The 22,328-nt window shown below is 41.6% G+C and overlaps 1 protein-coding gene across 1 annotated transcript in view; it reads left to right on the forward strand.

The window, feature by feature from the left end:
- Positions 1–22,328, forward strand: part of LOC106869542 (uncharacterized) — a 30,651-nt gene that overhangs the window by 2,566 nt on the left and 5,757 nt on the right. The window contains exons 2-20 of the mRNA XM_089345722.1: positions 230–353; positions 1,304–1,370; positions 2,164–2,260; positions 3,083–3,171; positions 4,085–4,247; positions 5,130–5,204; positions 6,101–6,250; positions 6,831–6,990; positions 7,477–7,575; positions 8,612–8,697; positions 9,511–9,597; positions 10,412–10,555; positions 11,751–11,852; positions 12,921–12,969; positions 14,602–14,716; positions 16,786–16,918; positions 19,206–19,352; positions 20,753–20,884; positions 21,857–22,031. Of these exons, the coding sequence (XP_089201848.1) occupies positions 230–353; positions 1,304–1,370; positions 2,164–2,260; positions 3,083–3,171; positions 4,085–4,247; positions 5,130–5,204; positions 6,101–6,250; positions 6,831–6,990; positions 7,477–7,575; positions 8,612–8,697; positions 9,511–9,597; positions 10,412–10,555; positions 11,751–11,852; positions 12,921–12,969; positions 14,602–14,716; positions 16,786–16,918; positions 19,206–19,352; positions 20,753–20,884; positions 21,857–22,031 (2,194 nt within the window). The remainder of the gene's footprint in view (positions 1–229; positions 354–1,303; positions 1,371–2,163; positions 2,261–3,082; positions 3,172–4,084; positions 4,248–5,129; positions 5,205–6,100; positions 6,251–6,830; positions 6,991–7,476; positions 7,576–8,611; positions 8,698–9,510; positions 9,598–10,411; positions 10,556–11,750; positions 11,853–12,920; positions 12,970–14,601; positions 14,717–16,785; positions 16,919–19,205; positions 19,353–20,752; positions 20,885–21,856; positions 22,032–22,328) is intronic.

Raw genomic sequence — 22,328 nt, forward strand, 5'->3', positions numbered from 1 at the left:
GGACTCTGCTAACAGTCCCTATAGTAATCTAATTCAGAGAAGTGTAATGTCAAGTGTCCATGCAGCTGAAATCCAGATCTGATCAATGAAATAAACCACAAAGAAAAAAGTGAGGAGGTGCGAGGATTAAATATATGTTTATTTAACCACTTGACGTCTTTAAAGATTACAGCTGTTTCGTAGCCCTTTTTCATGTAGTAATGAATTTTTTGTACTTATGTTTTTGCAGACTGATGGCGGGCTGATTGGTGGATGCAAAGGAAGCACCTACTTCATCACAGTCCACATTCCGGACATCGATTGTGACAACTGCTACCTGCAAGTGACCTTCATCAACACGGACACAGCCACAGGTAGGTCCTTCTCTTTGTCAGAGGAGTGAGTGGCATGGTGAGAGTGCCCCAGTGCCATCGCCCTTCTTCACTCCCCCCCCCCCCCACACACACTTACCACTTCAAACATAAACCACTTTCTACAGCAAATTGCTTGCCCAAGGTGCCATGCTATGGAACTGAACCTGGAACCATGTGATTTGGAAGCAAACTTCTTACCACACAGCTAACCCTACCGTAAATTTTCTAATCTGAACACATCATCGTCACCACCACCACCACCACCTTCATCATCATCATCCTCGTCACCACCACCGTATCTAGAATTTTTTGGAAAGTTCTTACAAATCGCTTCACGGATATTATTCCATTATTAATTCTCGTATAGTTAGAGTTACCTTCTCCAACACAAGGTGCCATACAATAGGATTGAACTGGGAACTATGTGGGTTGAAAGCAAACATCTTACTGCACAGCCAGCCACACCTGCAGTAAGTCTTCTCATAAAAGCTCCACGCAGGAGTGGCTGTGTGGTAAGTAGCTTGCTTACCAACCACATGGTTCTGGGTTCATTCCCACTGCGTGGCTCCTTGGGCAAGTGTCTTCTACTATAGCCTCGGGCCGACCAAAGCCTTGTGAGTGGATTTGGTAGACGGAAACTCAAAGAAGCCCGTCGTATATATGTGTGTATATATATATATGTGTGTGTTTGTGTGTCTGTTTGTCTCCCCACCATCGCTTGACAACCGATGCTGGTGTGTTTACGTCCCCATAACTTAGCAGTTCGGCAAAAAGAGACCGATAGAATAAGTACTAGGCTTACAAAGAATAAGTCCTGGGGTCGATTTACTCGACTAAAGGCGGTGCTCCAGCATGGCCACAGTCAAATGACTGAAACAAGTAAAAGAGTAAAAGAGTTGTCTTCTGTTTTTACCTGCCTTCTCATTTATTTCACATCGATATTTTTCCAGGTGATACCTGTCGCCTTGACGATTACCTCTGTACAGCCTACTGCAGCATGGCCAACGTGAAAATCAAGTGAGTGGACACTTATTTATGTTTCACCTTGTTTTTAGAATATATCTATGTATATGAGTGTTTATATATGTGTGTGAAAGAGACAGAGAGAGTCACACATCAGCATCATCATCGTCATCACCATCATCGTCATCATCATCATCGTCATCACCATCATCGTCATCATAATCATTAATCATCATCATCATCGTTTAACGTCCGCTTTCCATGCTAGCATGGGTTGGACGATTTGACTGAGGACTGGTGAAACCGGATGGCTGCACCAGGCTCCAATCTGATTTGGCAGAGTTTCTACAGCTGGATGCCCTCCCTAACGCCAACCACTCAGAGAGTGTAGTGGGTGCTTTTTACGTGCCACCAGCATGAAGACCAGTCAGGCGGTACTGGCAACAGCCACACTTGAAATGGTGTATTTTACGTGCCACCCGCACAAGAGCCAGTCCAGGGGCACTGGCAACGATCTCGCTCGAATGACTTTTCACGTGCCACCGGCACAAGTGCCAGACCGAGTAACCTGAATGCTAAAAGGTTAAACTGGCCATATGTGGCCCAAGTATTCCATCTGTTTTATACTGAAACTGGCCATATCTGGCCTCTCCCATTTAACCCCCAAATAAAAAATCACATCTTTGAAGTCTAAGCATTAGATTTGATAGAGTATTCTGAATGCTAAAGGATTAAACAAGAATTCCAAAATTTATTGATCACATTTAAGCTGCTTTGTATGGGTCTGTAGTTTGGGGTCACATACTTCTAAACTAATCCGTTTTTCTGTCTCCTTTCACTATTTTAGAGCCACTGAACCTGGCATCAAGAATCTGTCTTACTGTGAAAATTATGCTGATAACCTGTATGGCAAATGGCCCTTTACTCCAAGGGAGATATATAAGGTAAGGCAATCAATTTGGGAGCAAGATAAAATACCTTGTGGTATTTAATAAGGTCTCCTTCCAAGTCTGAATTCGAATCTTGCATCTGATAGACTTACTTTTTGAGGCGCAGGAGTGGCTGTGTGGTAAGTAGCTTGCTTACTAACCACATGGTTCAGGGTTCAGTCCCACTGTGTGGCACCTTGGGCAAGTGTCTTCTACTATAGCCTCGGGCCGACCAAAGCCTTGTGAGTGGATTTGGTAGACGGAAACTGAAAGAAGCCCAGGAGTGGCTGTGTGGTAAGTAGCTTACTTACTAACCACATGGTTCAGGGTTCAGTCCCACTGCGTGGCACCTTGGGCAAAGTGTCTTCTACTATAGTCTCGGGCCGACCAAAGCCTGTGTGTGCCTGTGTTTGTCCCCCCAACTTCGCTTGACAACCGATGCTGGTGTGTTTACGTCCCCATAATTTAGCAGTTCGGCAAAAAGAGACCCGATAGAATAAGTACTAGGCTTCCAAAGAATAAGTCCTGGGGTCGATTTGCTCGACTAAAGGCAGTGCTCCAGTATGGCCGCAGTCAAATGACTGAAACAAGTAAAAGAGTAACTCTCTTTTACTCTATCGATCTCTTTTGCCGAACAGCCACTAATACCAACTACTATACTGTACATTAGATAATGTAGTCCTAGATACACTATGCCTGAATAAAAGACGGGATGGTCACAGCTAGAACATTTTTCATCATGGGTCTGTCTGATCAGGACTCACTTTCAGTCAAACAACAACAACATTCAGTCAAAACATGGTAATGTGATTTTTTTTTTTCTTTCTTCTTTTACAGGTGAATCTACCAGGATTAGATCCTGTAACCATTGTCCATGAAGTTACGTGGCAGCAGTTAACATTTCGGACCCAGCTTTTTGAAAAAGGGTGAGGCTTCACTTTTGCTTCTTATCATTGCTCTTTTACTTGTTTCAGTTGTTAGACTGCGACCATGCTGGGGCACTACCTTGAAGAATTTTTTTTGTCAAATGAATTGACCCCAGGACTGTGTGGATAGGCGTAGGCATGGCTTGTTGGTAAGAAGCTTGCTTCCCAATCACGCGGTTCCAGGTTCAGTTCCGGTGTGTGGCACCTTGGGTAAGTCTCGTCTACTATAACCTTGAGCTGACCAAAGCCTTGTGAGTGGATTTGGCAAACAGAAACTGAAAGAAGCCCATTGTGTATATTTATATATATATATATATATATATATATAAATTCATTAATTAGAAATATTCAATAGGAATATGATATGCTGAATTTATATTGAGTGCTTGTATATATTATGGTATCATTTTTTTATATAGATAATATAATTTTTTCTACATTAAGGCAAAAAGTATGTGATATAAAAAAATATATATCCTTTTGAAAGCTTCGAATATTGATTTCCTAACTCCAACATTTGTGTGACACTGGTATCTGCCATGACTACGCAACTGGTACTTGATTTATCGACCCCGAAAGGATGAAAGGCAAAGTCAACCTCGACGGAATTTGAACTCAGAACGTAGTGTCGGACAAAATACCGCTAAGCATTTTATCCGGCGTGCTAACATTTCTGCCAGCTCGCCGCCTTTAGGAAGGGCATCCAGCTGTAGAAACCATGCCAAAACAGACTATGGAAGCTGATGTTACCACTAGCCTTGCCAGCTTCTGTCAAGCCATCTAACCCATGCCAGCATGGAAAATGGACATTAAATGTTGATGATGATGGTGTGTGTGTGTGCCAAATTGTTTAAATTTCTATACATCCTACTTCTGACATATTTTTCTAATATTTTCGTTTTTGCTTCCCTAGGGTCGTTGAATACATGTCAGTCTGCAACGAGACAGACAATTCAACAACACACCAGCTGCCCCTCATTCAGCTACCAGTTGAGGCCAACAGCAGCCATTCGGAACTTGTTATGAAATACATGTTGGGTGAAGATTTTACTGTGCAAGACCTACAGATGCTCAAGGTAGGGGACTTATGCTCATGAGAATCTTATTTCCTCTAATTCGTTTCAGTTGAAGAATTTTAGTCGAAACAATTCACCCACGTATTTTTTTTTAAGCCTGGAACTTTATTGGTCTCTTTTTTCTTTTCTGCCAAACTGCTAAGTTACTGGGATGTAAACACACCAACACCAGTTAAGTGGTAGAAGGGACAAACACAGACATAAAGACATACATAGATATACATATACACATATATGAGGGCTTCTTTCATTTTCCGTTTACCAAATCCACTCACGAGGTTTTGGTCAGCCCAAGGCTATAGTAGAAGGCATTTGCTGAAGGTGCCACTCGGTGAGACTGAACCTGGAACCATGCAGTTGGTAAGCTAGCTTCTTACCACACAGCCATACCAGCGCCACCTGACTGGCTCCCGTGCCGGTAGCACGTAAAAAGGACATTCCAAACATGGCCGATGCCAGTGCCACCTGACTGGCTCACGTGCGCCAGTAGCACATAAAAAGGACATTCCAAACATGGCCGATGCCAGTGCCACCTGACTGGCTCCTGTGTTCCGGTAGCACGTAAAAAGCACCTGCTACACTCTTGGAGTGGTGGGCATGGGGAAGGGCATCCAGCTGTAGAAACTCTGCCAGATCAGATTGGAGCCTGGTGCAGCCTCATGGCTCGCCAGTCCCCAGTCAAACCGTCCAACCCATACCAGCATGGAAAACGGACTTTAAACGATGATGATGATGATGTCCAATACATCACCCTCCTCACCATGTAAGCTTAGTGAGGTTACCAGTTCAATTGCAAAGACGGTTGGCGTTGTTTTCCGATGTTGTTGTTGTTGTTATTGTATCACTAAACACTTCCCCTCCTCTGTTTCCCACCTGTTTCAGGCAGGACAGCTTCACCTCCATGTCACCACAACCGACGGCAAAGACTTCTACCCAAGCATAACACTCCAGAAGTCAGTAAGTACCATTTATTTTCACTGCAACGGTTTTTATCTTCTATCTTTTTTCTTTTTTTTTTTTTTTCCAGTTCTATATTTAAGAGATGAGGAATTATTTACATTATTTACATTATTTACATTTGATGGATGTTTGCCCTCATCTTGTTTGTTGTTAACACAACGTTTCGGCTGATATACCCTCCAGCCTTCGTCAGGTGTCTTGGGGAAATTTCGAACCTGGGTTCTCATTCCTAACGATGTTACTATTATTATATTATTATTATTATTACTATTATTAATCAGGTCGCTGCCGTGAATCGAACTCGGAATCTTGGGGTTAGTAGCCCGCGCTCTTAACCACTACGCCATATGCCCACGGCAGCGACCTGATTAATAATAGTAATAATAATAATAATATAATAATAGTAACATCGTTAGGAATGAGAACCCAGGTTTGAAATTTCCCCAAGACACCTGACGAAGGCTGGAGGGTATATCAGCCGAAACGTTGTGTTAGCAACAAACAAGATGAGGACAAATATCCGTCAAATGTAAATAATGTAAATAATGGTTTTTTTTTTCTTTGGTATGTGTATATGTATATATGTTAAACCGTCCAACCCATGCCAGCATGGACAATGGGCGTTAAATCATGGTGATGATAATGATACATGACAGGCTTCTTTTAGTTTCCATCTACCAAATCCACTCACAAGGCTTCAGTTAGTGGTCATTGTGATGGTTATGGTGGTGGTGGTGGTGGTGGTGGTGGTGGTAGTGGTGATGTTGTTGTTGTTGTTGGTGGTGGTGGTGGTGGCAGTGCTGGTGATGTTGATGATGTTGATGATGATGATGATAATGACGGTAATGATGCTTTTTCTCCCATTTCTTTCTTCCCTTTTTTTCCATTTGCAGCTGTACGAGCCTGGCATCTACCGACAACATTCGGCCCCCTACACCAGCGCCGGGTGGCTGGCAGGCCCCCAGTTTGTGGGGACAACGGCGAGTTACCCCATCATCTCCTGGGGCTTCAGCAATTGTTCATATACCTCCAGATATTTCATTGTAAGTAATACTGAGAGAGTGAAAGAAAGACCGACTAACAGACAGACAGACAGACAGATAGACGGATAGACAGAAAAATAAATTCTCTTTTACTCTTCTATCTTTTACTTGTTTCAGTCATTTGACTGCGGCCATGCTGGAGCACCGCCTTTTAGTCGAGCAAATCGACCCCAGGACTTATTCTTTGGAAGCCTGGTACTTATTCTATCGGTCGCTTTTGCCGAACTGCTAAGTTACGGGGATATAAACACACCTGCATCGGTTGTCAAGCGATGTTGGTGGGGGGGACAAACACACACACATTTATATATATATATATATATATATACATATATACGATGGGCTTCTTTCAGTCTCCGTCTACCAAATCCACTCACAAGGCTTTGGTCGGCCCGAGGCTATAGTAGAAGACACTTGCCCAAGGTGCCACGCAGTGGGACTGAACCCAGAACCCTGCGCTCAGGACTTATATATATAAATTTTATAACTTTATTTACAACATACATACCTCTACATTTCTCATGCTGCATACAGGCATTTTCCTGTTTTTTTTTTTTTTGTCCTTTTTCTAACTTTCCAGTCTCAACTACACCCCACGGATGAAACCCACCACAACACCACCCTCCCCCACGGTGTCATAGGAGTCACATTCATGGAGAGCAGAGCAGTGGTAACTGCAACTTTTGTAGGACTCAACGAAGAGTTGGCTTTGGTGAAATTTGTTGGACCAGATCTGGGAGGTGAGTAGTTTCCTCTCTCGTCACATGTTACCTAATATTTGGATACTGGCTGGCCCCGTGCCGTCAAAAATGACAACTAATTGTAGCATTTTATATATAAATGGAGGTGCAATGGCCCTGTGGTTAGGGCAGCAGACTCGCGGTCATAGGATCGCGGTTTCGATTCCCAGACCGGGCGTTGTGAGTGTCTATTGAACGAAAACACCTAAAGCTCCACGAGGCTTCTTCTTCTTCTTCTTCTCTATCTCTTCCTCCTCCTCCTCCTCCTCCTCCTTCTTCGTCTTCTTCTTCTTCCTCCTCCTCCTCCTTCTTCTTCTTCTTTTTCTTCTTCCTCTACTCCTTCCTCTTCTTTTTTATTTTCTTCTTCCTCTTCTTTTTCTTCTTCTTCTTCTTCTTCTTCTTCTTCTTCTTCTCCATCTCTTCTTCCTCCTCCTCCTCCTCCTCCTTCAAGCTGACGTTGTTGTCATTTGTTTGTTCTCGTTGCAGGAGCCCCTGACCTGGTGGTGAATATTGAAAATCTGACTGACCAAACCATCTTTATAGTCTCTGTTGATGCTTCACAGCAGATACCTTATTTTGATACAGGTAAATATATATATAGAGGCATATTTTTACATGGATAACCATATGGCTTCATATGCACACCCATATACATCCGTTGTTTTCCTCTTGCATCTGTTTTCTCTCTTTATTTCCTGTAGAAGAGCATGGGCTCGAAATGTCAAAGCCTTCTATTTTCCACAAGTGTCAAACTAATACACCTTATTTGCTTCCAGGCCACATGGTTCAGGGTTCAGTCCCACCACATAGCACCTTGGGCAAGTATCTTATGCTATAGCCTCGGACCAACCAAAGCCTTGTGAATAGATTTGGTTGACGGAAACTGAAAAGCCCATTGTATATATATATGTATGCATGTATGTATATACATATATATCTATGTGTGTGTGTCTTTGTTTGTCCTCACACGAATGCTTGACTGGTGTTGGTTTGTTTGCATCCCCATAACTTAGAGGTTCAGCAAAAGACACCAGTAGAATAAGTACCAGGCTTAAAAAAAAAGTACACACACACACACACACACACACACACACACACACACACACACACACAGATCACACGCACACCACACACACAGACACACACCACACACATATATATGACTTGCAGAGGCGCCCGGCGTTGTCCGGGAATGAAATTGTTGATTATATACTGGATGAAAAAAAAGCAAAATATGCTGTATAGAAATTTGAGGACATTCTGTAGATGGACTCTCAGATGAATGATGGCTGGGCGCCTCTCATGAATGGGAAAATTGAAGATGCGCCAAAAAGCCTCATTGGTACTTGGAAACTTTTACGAAAATTAAAATGGGGATTAAATGAAAAAAAAAGATTTACGTGAATATCCTCACAACAGTAATTGAAATAAATGGCGATTGTGGAACCCCCCACGCACACACAGCCACACCTGTGCCTATTTCTCAATTTTCCCCATTTCTTTAATATCCACTCTCAGTTTTTTTTCCATTCATTTTTTTAAGTTAGTTTCAGCTCATGAGCTGTGGCCATGCTGGGGCACCGCCATATTAATTTTCTTGCATTTTTTTTTCTATTTCCAGTTCAGTTTTTGAAGAGAGTTGAAATCTACCCACGGTCTGACAATCCCCACCCTGTGATGGTCGGCGATTTTGAAGAAGGAATGCTGGTCAGTTCCTTGCGTACATGTCTTCCTTTGTTTTAACATCCATTTTTCTATCTGAGCATGGGTTGGATGGAGACTTGCCAGCAATAGGACATTTACACATGCCCCTGTATGTGTGTGTGTTGGACAGACAGACAGACAGGTGCACGTATGGCTGTGTGATTAAGAAGCTCTCTTAGCAATCACAAGATTTTGGGTTCAGACCCACTGTGTGGCACCTTGGGCAAGTGTCTTCTTTCATAGCTCTGCCTGGCAGAATCGTTAGTACGCCGGGCGAAATGCTTAGCGGTATTTCTTCTGCTGTTACGTTCTGAGTTCAAATTCCACCGAGGTCGACTTTGCCTTTCATCCTTTCGGAGTCGATTAAATAAGTACCAGTTACGCACTGGGGTTGATGTAATTGACTTAGTCCCTTTGTTTGTCCCCTCTGTGGACAATAAAGAATTAAAGTATTATTGTTATTATCATTATTATTATTATTATTATTATTATTATTATTAGGAGGAGGAGGAGGAGGATGCCGAACTGGCAGAATCGTTAGCACACTGGACGAAATGCTCAGCAGTGTTTCGTCAGCCACTACATTCTGAGTTCAAATTCCGCTGATGTCGACCTTGCTTCTCATCCTTTTAGGGTCGGTAAATTAAGTACCAGTGGAACACTGGGGTCAATCTAACTGACTAATCCCCTCACCCACAATTTCAGGCCTTGTGCTTACAGTAGAAAGGATTATTATTATTATTATTATTATTATTATTATTATTATTATTATCATTATTATTATCATTATTGTTGTTGTTGTTGTTCTTATTGCAGTCTGTGATACGAGGTCCTGATATGCGGATGGTCGGACAAGCGGTCTTTCAATTCAGTAGAGATGGAGAGTGGCATGGCCTGTTGATGGTAAGCGAAGAATTTCCCCGTCTTGTACTCCGCACCAATAAACAATAGGCATGGCAGTAGGAGGAGGGGCTGTATGCTGTCGTGGCAGGAGTACATGCATATATATATATATGTTTATATGCACACACACATATATACATCATCATCATTATCATCAGAGGAGGAGATACATGACCACCTCACATTATACAAGGGTGGGTGGCCTTGCAGGCAGGTGAATATATATATATATATATATATATTTAATTATATGCATTTATTTTATCCTAATTAATAATAATTCGGATAGAATAAATGGGTTAATAGAAACCAGGGTAGCAAAGATCACAAAATAACTGTGGTGTAATTCCTGTTTGTGAGGCAGAAACTCCTTGATATTTTGGGTATTTGAGTTTATATAAATTTAAGGAATCAAGGTCGTTGCCAGTGCCCCTGGACTGACTCTTGTGCGGGTGGCACATAAAATACACCATTTTGAGCGTGGCCGTTGACAGTACCCCCTGACTGGCCTTCGTGCTGGTGACACGTAAAAGCATCCTCTACACTCTTGGAGTGGTTGGCGTTAGGAAGGGCATCCAGCTGTAGAAACTCTGCCAAATCAGATTGGAGCCCGGTGTAGCCATTGGGTTTCACCAGTCCTCAGTCAAATCGTCCAACCCATGCTAGCATGGAAAGCGGATGTTAAACGATGATGATATATTTGATTGACATCACACACTGATTGTAAAAACAAAGATGTTGGTGGTGATGATGATGACGATGACAACATTCTCTCTATCTCTCTCTCTTCTTGTTTCTGTGTGCCATTCTACAGGTGAGAGGTGTGGCTGCCCCTGTTCATAGCGTTCAAGTTTTCACCGAGAGCCAGTCTGACCAACCCGATGATCCCGTGTTACATCTCAACAAATTCCTCAAGCCCCAACCAGACGGTTCCCTTTTCGGGGTCCTTAACATCACTGTAAGTAACTACACTGGTCCCCTTTATTTTTCTTTTTAATTCTTGCATTCTTTTCGTATTCTCTTCCGATCTTTAATTCATTTCACTCATTTGGTTGCAGCCCATGCTGGGGCACCGCCTTGAAGTATTTTGGTTGATCCAGTCAATTTTAAGTCTCTAGTGACCTGCTAAGTTAGAGGGTCGTAAACAAACCAATACAAGTTTGTCAAAGGGTGACAGACAAACAAACAAACTCACATACACACACACATACAAATATACATATACACATACAAGTTTTTTTATTCTCTCTCTGTTTATTTTCTACTATTCCTTTCTGTTGAAGAGCATAGGCTCGAAACGTAAAAGACTTTCTCACTTTCCTGAGTGTGAAACTAATACACCTCTTGTTGTACATACACCTGTCTTCGTCTTTTGTTTTACTGTAAATTTGAACTATATATATGTGTGTGTGTGTGTGTGTGTACATATATATATATCTATAACTCTTTCAACTCTTTTACTTGTTTCAGTCATTTGACTGTGGCCATGCTGGAGCACCGCCTTTAGTCGAACTAATCGACCCCAGGACTTATTCTTTGTAAGCCTAGTACTTATTCTATTGGTCTCTTTTGCCGAACCGCTAAGTTACAGGGACGTAAACACACCAGCATCGTTTGTCAAGCGATGGTGGGGGGACAAATACAGACACACAAACATACACACACACACACACATATATATCTATATACATATATACGACGGGCTTCTTTCAGTTTCCGTCTACCAAATCCACTCCCAAGGCTTTGGTCGGCTCGAGACTATAGTAGAAGACACTTGCCCAAGATGCCACGCAGTGGGATTGAACCCGGAACCATGTGGTTGGTAAGCAAGTTACTTACCACACAACCGCTCCTGCGCCTAGATATATATATATTAATAAATCTCAAGGTAGCAAAATTATATTACAAACTTGGTACCAGTTCAAATCTGCTTGCGGCCTATTTGAACCACTTAGCTTGACATATCTCACCAAGTAAAGTCAATCGCTACATCTCCTTGTCTCTTGTCAGAAAGACCCATTCTCACCCCTTGATCCCACGTCTTCCTGAGTCTACCCCCTTCCGCAAATCCCCTCCACAATTGGAGCTCAGCACTGCTTTACACCACCACCACCACCACTGCTGTAACAACCTTTATTCTTCTGTTCCCGCAGGGTCAAGACAGCGAGTTCTACCTGAACCTTTGGCTCGGTAAACTCTACGTTGCCGTGGTAACTGACAACATGTCTGCAGACCATTCTTTCTACAGAGGGCAGGTAAGATACCGTTTACAACTGTTTAACCTACATTAACCCACTCACAGCAACCCACCTACTTTGGCCCACCCATCATAAGATCCATCTAGTAGCCCGTCCATAATAACCTACCTATTGTAGCCCATCGAAGGTAAACCAGATACAACAACTCACCCATGGTAACCCACCCCTGGTAGCCCACCATCTTCATGGTAACCCACCCCTGGTAGCCCACCATCTCCATGGTAACCCACCCCTGGAAGCCCACCATCTCCATGGTAACCCACCCCTGGTAGCCCACCATCTCCATGGCAACCTACCCCTGTAGCCCACCATCTCCATGGTAACCCACCCCTGGTAGCCCACCATCTCCATGGTAACCCACCCCTGGTAGCCCACCATCTCCATGGTAACCCACCCCTGGTAGCCCACCATCTCCATGGTAACCCACCCCTTGTAGCCCACCATCTCCATGGTAACCCAGCTACTGTAGACCACCCATGATATTGTGCCCATTGTTTCCTACCCGTGGCAATCAACCTACAGTAGCCTGTTCATGGTAATCCACCCTCAGTAGCACCTCCCATGATAACCCCACCCCTGTAGCCTTCCCCCATAATGACCCACTTCCAGTAGCCCACCTAGGATAACCTACCTGTTGTTGCCTACCCATGGTAATCAACCCATTCATAATTACCTACTCATCATAGCCCACCTGTGTATAAAAATAAATAAATGCGCCCTTTTTAAAGCCTAGCCAGGCTCATGGGCCCGGTTTCCCGGTTTCACCAGATGGACAGGATACCAGTCCATTGCAGCGTTACTCATTTTCGCCAGCTGAGTGGACTGGAGCAACGTGAAATGAAGTGTTTTGCTCAAGAACACAATGCGTCGCCCGGTACAGGAATCGAAACTACAATCTTATGATCGTGATGCTGACACCCTAACCACTAATCCACGTGCCTCCACGCCCACCTATTGTAGCCCATCTATAATGACCCACATACAATAGCCCACTTATAGTAACCCACACACACACACACACATTCACTCCCTCTGCTCTGACCCTTTCTATTTTTTATGTTCCAGGTATCAGTTCCAGGGGCCTGGTATTGCACTTCAAAGGAGTTTGGATTCTGTAAGTATGCAATTTATACGCAAATATGCTCTTGTGCGGGTGGCACGTAAAATGCACCATTTTGAGCATGGCCATTGCCTGTACCACCTAACTGGCCTTCGTGCGAGTGACACGTAAAAGCACCCACTACACTCTCTGAGTGGTTGGCGTTAGGAAGGGCATCCAGCTGTAGAAACTCTGCCAAATCAGATTGGAGCCAGGTGTAGCCATCTGGTTTCACCAGTCCTCAGTCAAATCGTTCAACCCATGCTAGCATGGAAAGCGGACGTTAAACGATGATGATGATGATGATGATGATATATATATATATATATGCCATCAAGAAAGGCATCCAGAAGTAGAAGCGCCAACCAAATGAGACTGGAACATTGTGCAAGCTTGCCAGCTTCGGTCAAGCCATCCAACCTATGCCAGCATGGAAAATGGACATTAAATGATGATGATGATGATGATGATGATGCTGATGTTGAAGCATCAATTGATTATAGATGTAACATAGCATGATTTTTACCAGTCTTGGCAAACGTATTTTCCCAGTATTACCATAATGATTGGTAACACTCCTGTTAGTAAAGAGTAACAAAGGGAGATGAATCTAATATGATCGATGTTAACGTCTAAAGAGAGATAACTCTGATCATATTAAATTTTCCTTTCGTTTCACCAGCAGAGAAAGAGACGCTCCCTTTTACTCTTTTACTTGTTTCAGTCATTTGACTGCGCCCATGCTGGAGCACCGCCTTTTAGTCGAGCAAATCGACCCCCAGGACTTATTCTTTGGAAGCCTAGTACTTATTCTATTGGCTCTCTTTTTGCCGAACCGCTAAGTGACAGGGACGTAAACACACCAGCATCGGTTGTCAAGCGATGCTGGTGGGGGGGGGGGGGACAAACACAGACACACAAGCACACACACACATACACACATATATATATATATATACATATATATGACGGGCTTCTTTCAGTTTCCATCTACCAAATCCACTCACAAGGCTTTGGTCGGCCTGAGGCAATAGTACAAGACACTTGCCCAATGTGCCACGCAGTGGGACTGAACCCTGAACCATGTGGTTGGTAAGCAAGCTACTTACCACACAGCCATTCCTGCACACACTCATATATATATATATATATATATATATATATACGACGGGCTTCTTTCAGTTTCCATCAACCAAATCCACTCACAAGGCTTTGGTCGGCCCGAGGTCATAGTAGAAGGCACTTGCCCAAGATGCCACGCAGTGGGACTGAACCCGGAAACCATGTGGTTACAATATTTATTTTTGTTTGCAATACCCAGTTCTTTTGGTCAAACTGTTGTATCTCCAGCTGCTTCAGGTGCCAAGATATCAAAACTTGTCAAAGTGTAGTACAACAGTTTTGCTATGGAATAATGAAACTTTCTTTTTGTTTTCTGAAAAAGCAGCGTTTTGGACTTACGACACTTTTGCATAATAGCAACAAGATATACATACATACACACATGTATATATATATATATATATATATATATATAGACACACCCATACGTATAGACACTCATTCATGCCCATTTATACAAACCACCTATCTCACACCCACTGACCATCACACCCTTCTGCTTTAATTCTCTCTCACTTTCCTTAGGTCCAGTTACAGTCATGCAGCACGCCTTCTTCGAGACCTACCACAAGTTCACTGGATTTACTCCCCATGGCTTGGCTTCATTTGTGTTGGACCGTGTCAATGTTTTCTATTACAGGTACATATCTACAGATATATATATATATAAATACATACACACACACACACATATATATATAGTACTGCCTGATTGGCTGGCCGATGACAGTCTGGTACTCATTCTGTCGGTTCCTTTTGCCAAACAGTTAAGTTATGGGGGAACAAACACAGACAAAAAAAACACTGACACACACACATATATATATATATATATATGACAGGCTTCTTTCAGTTTCCATCTACCAAATCCACTCACAATGCTTTGGTTGGCCCAAGGCTATAGTAGAAGACACTTGCCCAAGGTGCCATGCAGTGGGACAGAACCTGGAACCATGTGGTTGGTAAGCAAGCTACTTACCACACAGCCACGCCTGCATCTATACACACACACACACACACACACACACACACACACACACACACACAGTATACTGGCTAAATTTAACAGTTTGCATAAAAGGAAAAGATAACACATTTTATTGTGTCTGGGGAAAATCATTCTTATTAATTAACACACTCACCAGTTCGATTTCCACTCATTTGCTTATTTATTTTTTCTAAAATTTTCGTTGCTTTTTGTAACCTCTTCAATATCCTTTCTAGAAATATAAATATTTTTCAATATTCTTTCTAAGAATATAACTATTTTTAAAAGAACCAAAATATATCCACTAGAATATGGCTGGGAGATAATAGTTTACTGTTTACTTGTTTCAGTCATTTTGACTGTGGCCATGCTGGAGCACCACCTTTAGTCGAGCAAATCGACCCCAGGACTTATTCTTTGGAAGCCTAGTACTTATTCTATTGGCTCTCTTTTGCCAAACCGCTAAGTTACGGGGACGTAAACACACCAGCATCGGTTGTCAAGCGATGTTGGGGGAACAAACACAGACACACAAACATATGCACACACACACACACACACACACACACACATATATATATATATATATATATATATATATATATAGATAATAATAAATGGAGCAAAACTCATGTCGATGAAAGTTCCTACATATATGTTTCAAAATAAATGGCGGCTCTTTCACAAAGAAGAAAGAGCTGTTGGAGTCCTCATTTATTTCTCTTCAGGGAGATCATAATAAAACATGTAATAGCAAGTCAAAAACGAAATAATGGGGTAACTTACGAGCTGAGATGTTACATTTAATAACAGATAATATTAATATATACATAAACTAATATATATACATATATATATATATATATATATAATCCAAAAGAGTTAGGGGTTGAGGATCCAACCCACTAAGAGGGATAGTATCTATCCAATATACTGCTGGAAGGGTACCCAATTATTGTTACACTAATGTTATACCAAGTGCAATAAGTGGGTACGGGTAAAAGGGGGTTATTTTACCCTAAATTTATATAGCAATAAGAAAATGGAGGAGAATGTGAGGTACTCATCAACTTGCAGGCACTATATTCCATTGATTAACCTGTTAGTTATAAAATAAACAGATTAATCAACAGAATACAGTGTCTGCAAGTACCTCATGTTCCCCTCCATTTTCTTATTGCTATATATATATATATATATATATATATACATGATGGGCTTCTTTCAGTTTCCGTCTACCAAATCCAATCACAAGGCTTTGGTCGGCCCGAGGCTATAGTAGAAGACACTTGCCCAAGGTGCCACGCAGTGGGACTGAACCCAGAACCATGTGGTTGGTAAGCAAGCTACTTACCACACAGCCACTCCTACGCCTATAACACTCTTCAGCTTCTGCGATTGCTTGAAGATGGCTCTAGAACCTGGTGTATGCATTTCTTCACTGTGGCCCTGCGAAGATCTTCCAACACCTTGATCTTGGTCACCAGCTTGGCATTCATATTGTATGCTGAGTGGTTGGTGTCTTTCTCAACCATGCCCCCCACACATAATAATCTACGGGATTAGAATAGGGGAAATTAGGGGACCAAAAATTAGGGTATGTGAAAACAAAAATTCCCAGATCACGCTACACCTTATAATATACTCACAGATGCTTTTCCTATTTATTGTACTCCCTAATAATACTCATATATACTCCTCTCGGCCCTTCGTTCACGCAGTATTCACCTGGAAGGATTTGAACCCATGGAGTCTGTCATAGAGGTCAACATTCTCAATGGGGATCGAACCCTTGTTACTCTGAGTAGTTCAACGCAGAACATCCAGCCAGGAACCAGAGTGTTTCATCTATATGTGAGTACTTCCAGATTTGTGGTGGTCACCACATTTAGCCATCTTCCTGTCTTCTGAGTCATTATGCTGTTTCTCTCTCTCTCTCTTTCTCTCCCTCACACTCTTTCAGTTGCTATATATGTATATGTGTGTGTGTGTGTGTATGTATATATATATATATATATATATATATATATATATATATATGTATGTGTGTGTGTGTATAATATGTGTGTATATATACATACACATCTTTATATATATACATATATATATATATATATATATATATATATATATATATATATATATATATACAATGTGTATATATGTAAATATATGTGTGTGTGTATATATATATATATATACTAGCAGAAATACCCGGCGTTGCCCGGGTTAAAGAGAATAATGAAATCTAAAAACGCCGTCTAGACTACACATCATCTTTATATATAGAGATGTATATACACACACGTATATATATGTATATCAATATAAATATATGAAAGTCAATGAAGTTTTGTAAAAGAAGGTGATCATGTACATACTTTCTTGCTGTTGTGATTATAACACCTCATTGTAAACTATGTTCCTTGTTTTCCCTTGTGGAGCATATACAAATAGGTTTTTTGTTGCTGCCCACTCTTGAGCAGCCAACATACAGTTGTCCATGTGAGAAGCAGGGCTCTTCCAAGAGAAGACCAGCTACAGACAGTGTTTGACCCTGATATTTGTTTATGGACATGGCAAAAGTCACACGAAGGGGGAATTGTAGTCTTCTGAATGTAAAAGGAATGTCTGCTCCTGATGGAGTAAGAGGAATTCTTGGAATAAAGACGTCATCCCCTTTTGCACATCCAGAAAGAATGGTAGCCTCGATAACGTGTGACATCATTTTCTAAATAATGCTCATCTGTTATGTTCGGGTTAAAATTTCATCAACATCAAAAATATATGAATTTTCATGGGAGTTATGGCCGTTATGCAAAGAATATAATTTCCAAATTTCATAAAGATCCATTCAGTACTTTTGACGTAGTTTTGGATAAGAAAACAAATGACTGTGTGTGTTTGTGTGCATGTGTATGTGTGTGTGATGGATGTATATATGTATAGATATCTGTATGTATGTATATATGTATATATGTGTACATATTACATGTACATCTATATATATATATACATTTACACATATGTATACATATACATGTATGTATAGATCTATATATATATATACATATACGTGTACATCTATATGTATACATATACATCTCTCTCTCTCTCTTTCTCTCTCTCTCTTTCTCTCTCTCTCTTTCTCTCTCTCTCTTTCTCTCTATCTCTTTCTCTCTCTCTTTCTCTCTCTCTTTCTCTCTCTCTCTTTCTCTCTCTCTCTTTCTCTCTCTCTTTCTCTCTCTCTCTCTCTCTCTGAATGTATCTGTCATTACAGTATCGAAATGGTGTACATATACATGTATGTGTATACATATACATCTCACTCTTTCTCTCTTTCTCTCTCTTTCTCTCTTTCTCTCTCTGTGAAAGTATCTGTCACTACAGTCTCGAAATGTGATTGTTGCAGTTAGTGGAATAGTTTCATTTTTAAAGTGAAAGTATTTGACATGAGTGTTTTTGTTTCACTTTTGACACGTAATACTTAAATAGTGGAGGAGATATTATGTTGCAGTGTGATCGAACTCTGCAAGAAGTTAATAATTTTTTTTGACTAAAACACAACTGGAACCCTAAGTAAGGCATGTGTAAAATTTGAATGAAATTGGTTGCGTAGTTCTCGAGTTTTAGGGATTCACACAGACAGACAGACAGACAGACACACATTCTCATTTTTATATATATAGATAAGATGTGTATATATACATACACATCTTTATATATATATACATATATATATATATATATATATATATATATATATATATGTATATGTATATATATATATATGTATATGTATGTAATATATATATATATATATATATATATATATATATATATATATATATCAGGGGTGTATGTATATATAGAGAGAGAGAAAGAGAGAGCTGATCTGGACCATAGAATATCTACTACTCTCTCTCTCTCTCTCTCTCTCTTTTCTGTTTCTCATTCATTGGAATACACCTCTTTCTTTCTCCCACTCTCCCTCTCTCTCTTTGTCTCTCTCTCTCTCTCTTTATCTCTCTCTCTGTCTCCATAACACACAAAACAACACCTCTCTCACATTTTCTTTCTCTTCCCTTTCTCTCCACCACCACCACCACCACCGTCATCACAATGATCATCACATCCACAGGGCTCCATACCAGGACACTCCCCAGAAATGTTAAACTACTTAACTCTGGGGACACTGAAGATTTGTGTGAAGACATCTCTCTTCAAGGAAGAAGGGATCATAGGACAGATCCCCATGCTCCAGCGAACACAGTGTGGAAAATCTCAGGTAGGGACCCATACCTTTTTTTGTTTTTATCATTTTATGTTTTATCTGTAGCGAAAGTTCGTGATTTGGTGGGTTAGAGTGTTTGGCTGGCGATCTTCAGATCATGAGTTCAATACTCGATGGCACAGCAATAAGCAGATGGGCTTAAGGGGTCACAACTTGAATTCTTACCCTATCTACATATATGTATATGTTTATATATACACACATTATATATACAATATATATACACATATATATATATACAATATATATACATAATCTCTCTCTCTCTCTCTCTCTCTCTATATATATATATATATATATATATATATATATATATATATCAAGATCTGGCACTCCGTCGCTTACGACGTCGAGGGTTCCAGTTGATCCGATCAACGGAACAGCCTGCTCGTGAAATTAACGTGCAAGTGGCTGAGCACTCCACAGACACGTGTACCCTTAAAGTAGTTCTCGGGGATATTTCAGCGTGACACAGAATGTGACAAGGCTGACCCTTTGAATTACAGGCACAACAGAAACAGGAAGAAAGAATGAGAGAAAGTTGTGGTGAAAGAGTACAGCAGGGTTTGCCACCATCCCCTGCCGGAGCCTCGTGCAACTTTTAGGTGTTTTCGCTCAATAAACACTCACAACGCCCGGTCTTGGAATCGAAACCGCGATCCTATGACCGCGAGTCTGCTGCCCTAACCACTGGGCCATATATATATATATATATATATAATGTTTATTACTGGTGAAGGCCGGTTTATAGGGTTACCCTGGGTTTCTCGCCATAAGGGGTACCTTTATGGCGTATCTTCAGACCCTAAGACTGTTGGCCTATGACCTCTTTAAAATATGGAGGGAAATATGATACAGATATAAACAATGGGGATTATCTCCCTTTGGTGTTGGTCATCAGCTTCTGGCTGTGTTGTCCTCTGTCAGCTATGCCACCTGTTGGCTATGAAGGTAAAAGGTAGGGGGGTTATCTCCCACCCTCATCAGCAATCAATATCCGGCTGTGGTGTAATTATTGCTAATACCGCTATTATCGCTATTATGGGGTTCCCAAAACACTAACAAGAATGGCCTGAAAAATCTCCATTCTGGTACGTGCGATTTCCATGTGTTCGGTTACGCATAGCTTGCTGCGTTTCGTTCCATTTATGTACGGACGCGAATGGTGAAGTATTTTCCATGATATCAAGTATGGAATTCCATCTTCCTTCAGTTGCCAGATAAGGCAGGCCAGCAATGTTACATATCTCCTTTCCAGGACCTTGAAGGAGGATCTATGGTTGGAAAGGCATTTCTTAAAGGAAGTTCCCGCACATCCAAAGAATAAACATATTTAATTGATTGTCAGCTCATCATTTCTTACTTTCTCTCTTTCTCCCTCTTTTTTTTCTCAGATAATCACAGTGGGAGGCACAACTGGCTGGAGCCCCAACAGTACAGACATCAGCAATTTATCCATTGTCCAGGGAGACATGTTAGGGTTTGTCTATGGAGCCACAGAGAATGTCATCTTACTGAAGGATAAGGTGAGTTAGACTGGATTCTTCTCTTCCTCTACGGGCTTCTTTCAGTTTCCGTCTACCAAATCCACTCACAAGGCTTTGGTCGGCCCGAGGCTATAGTAGAAGACACTTGCCCAAGATGCCACGCAGCGGGACTGAACCCAGAACCATGTGGTTGGTAAGCAAGCTACTTACCACACAGCCACTCCTACGTATATACATACATACATACATATATATATATATACAACAGGTTTCTTTCAGTTTCCGTCTACCAAATCCACTCACAAGGCTTTGGTCGGCCCGAGGCTATAGTAGAAGACACTTGCCCAAGGTGCCACGCAATGGGACTGAATCCAGAACCATGTCGTTCGTAAGCAAGCTAGTTACCACACAGCCACTCCTACGATTATAATAATAATTATATATTATTATCTATATTGATTTCAAATTTTGGCTCAAGGTCAGTAATTTCAGGGAAGGGAGGGATAAATCAACTGGAATTTAAGTTATCGGCCCCAAAAGGATGAAAGGCAAAAATCAACCTCAGTGGAATTTGAACTCAGAACTTGAAGCCGGATGAATTGGTGCTAAGCATTTCACCCTGTGTCCTAATGGTTCCGCCAGCTTGCTACATTATGTTATTGTATAAAAGGCACTCCGTCGCTTACGACGTCGAGGGTTCCAGTTGATCCGATCAACAGAACAGCCTGCTCGTGAAATTAACGTGCAAGTGGCTGAGCACTCCACAGACACGTGTACAGCATCCCCTGCCGGAGCCTCGTAGGGCTTTAGGTGTTTTTCGCTCAATAAACACTCACAACACCCAGTCTGGGAATTGAAACCATGATCCTATGACCGCGAGTCCGCTGCCTTAACCACTGGACCATTGCGCCGCCACTTTATTGTATATATTGGTATGCAACCAATATATTATTTCTCCTGTCTATCAATCTATTAATTATCTCTTTCTCTCTCTCTCTCCCCTATTTACAGGACCACTTCCAGAGATGTGACTTCACTGACAGCCGACCTATAGGTAACAAACTACTGCCGTCAGAGAGTAAAGGCACAGTTCTACACCCGTTTCCCAAACCTGGAACATTTTACATTGCGTCACAGTCTTCCTGCAATTCCACGCAGCCCCTGAAAATGGTCTTGACAGTTATTGGTGAGTTCAGTTGATCCCTTTTTTTGCACTTGTTGCTGCTGGTGTTGGTGTTGGTGTTGTTTGCCACCATGGTGAAGGTGGTGGTGGTGGTGGTGGTGTGTAGTGGTGGGGGGTTGTAGTGGTTTGGGATTGGAGATGTGTAGGGATAGTGGTGGTGGTGGTGGTGGTGGTGGTACCCACTACCACCACATCCACTACCGCCACAACCACTACCACCACAACCACTACCACCACAGCCACAACCACTGCAACCACCACAGCCACTACCACCACAACCACCACAACCACTACCGCCAC

Source organism: Octopus bimaculoides, chromosome 29 (assembly GCF_046866305.1).
Source record: "Octopus bimaculoides isolate indiv1 chromosome 29, ASM4686630v1, whole genome shotgun sequence".
Lineage (NCBI taxonomy): Eukaryota > Metazoa > Mollusca > Cephalopoda > Octopoda > Octopodidae > Octopus > Octopus bimaculoides.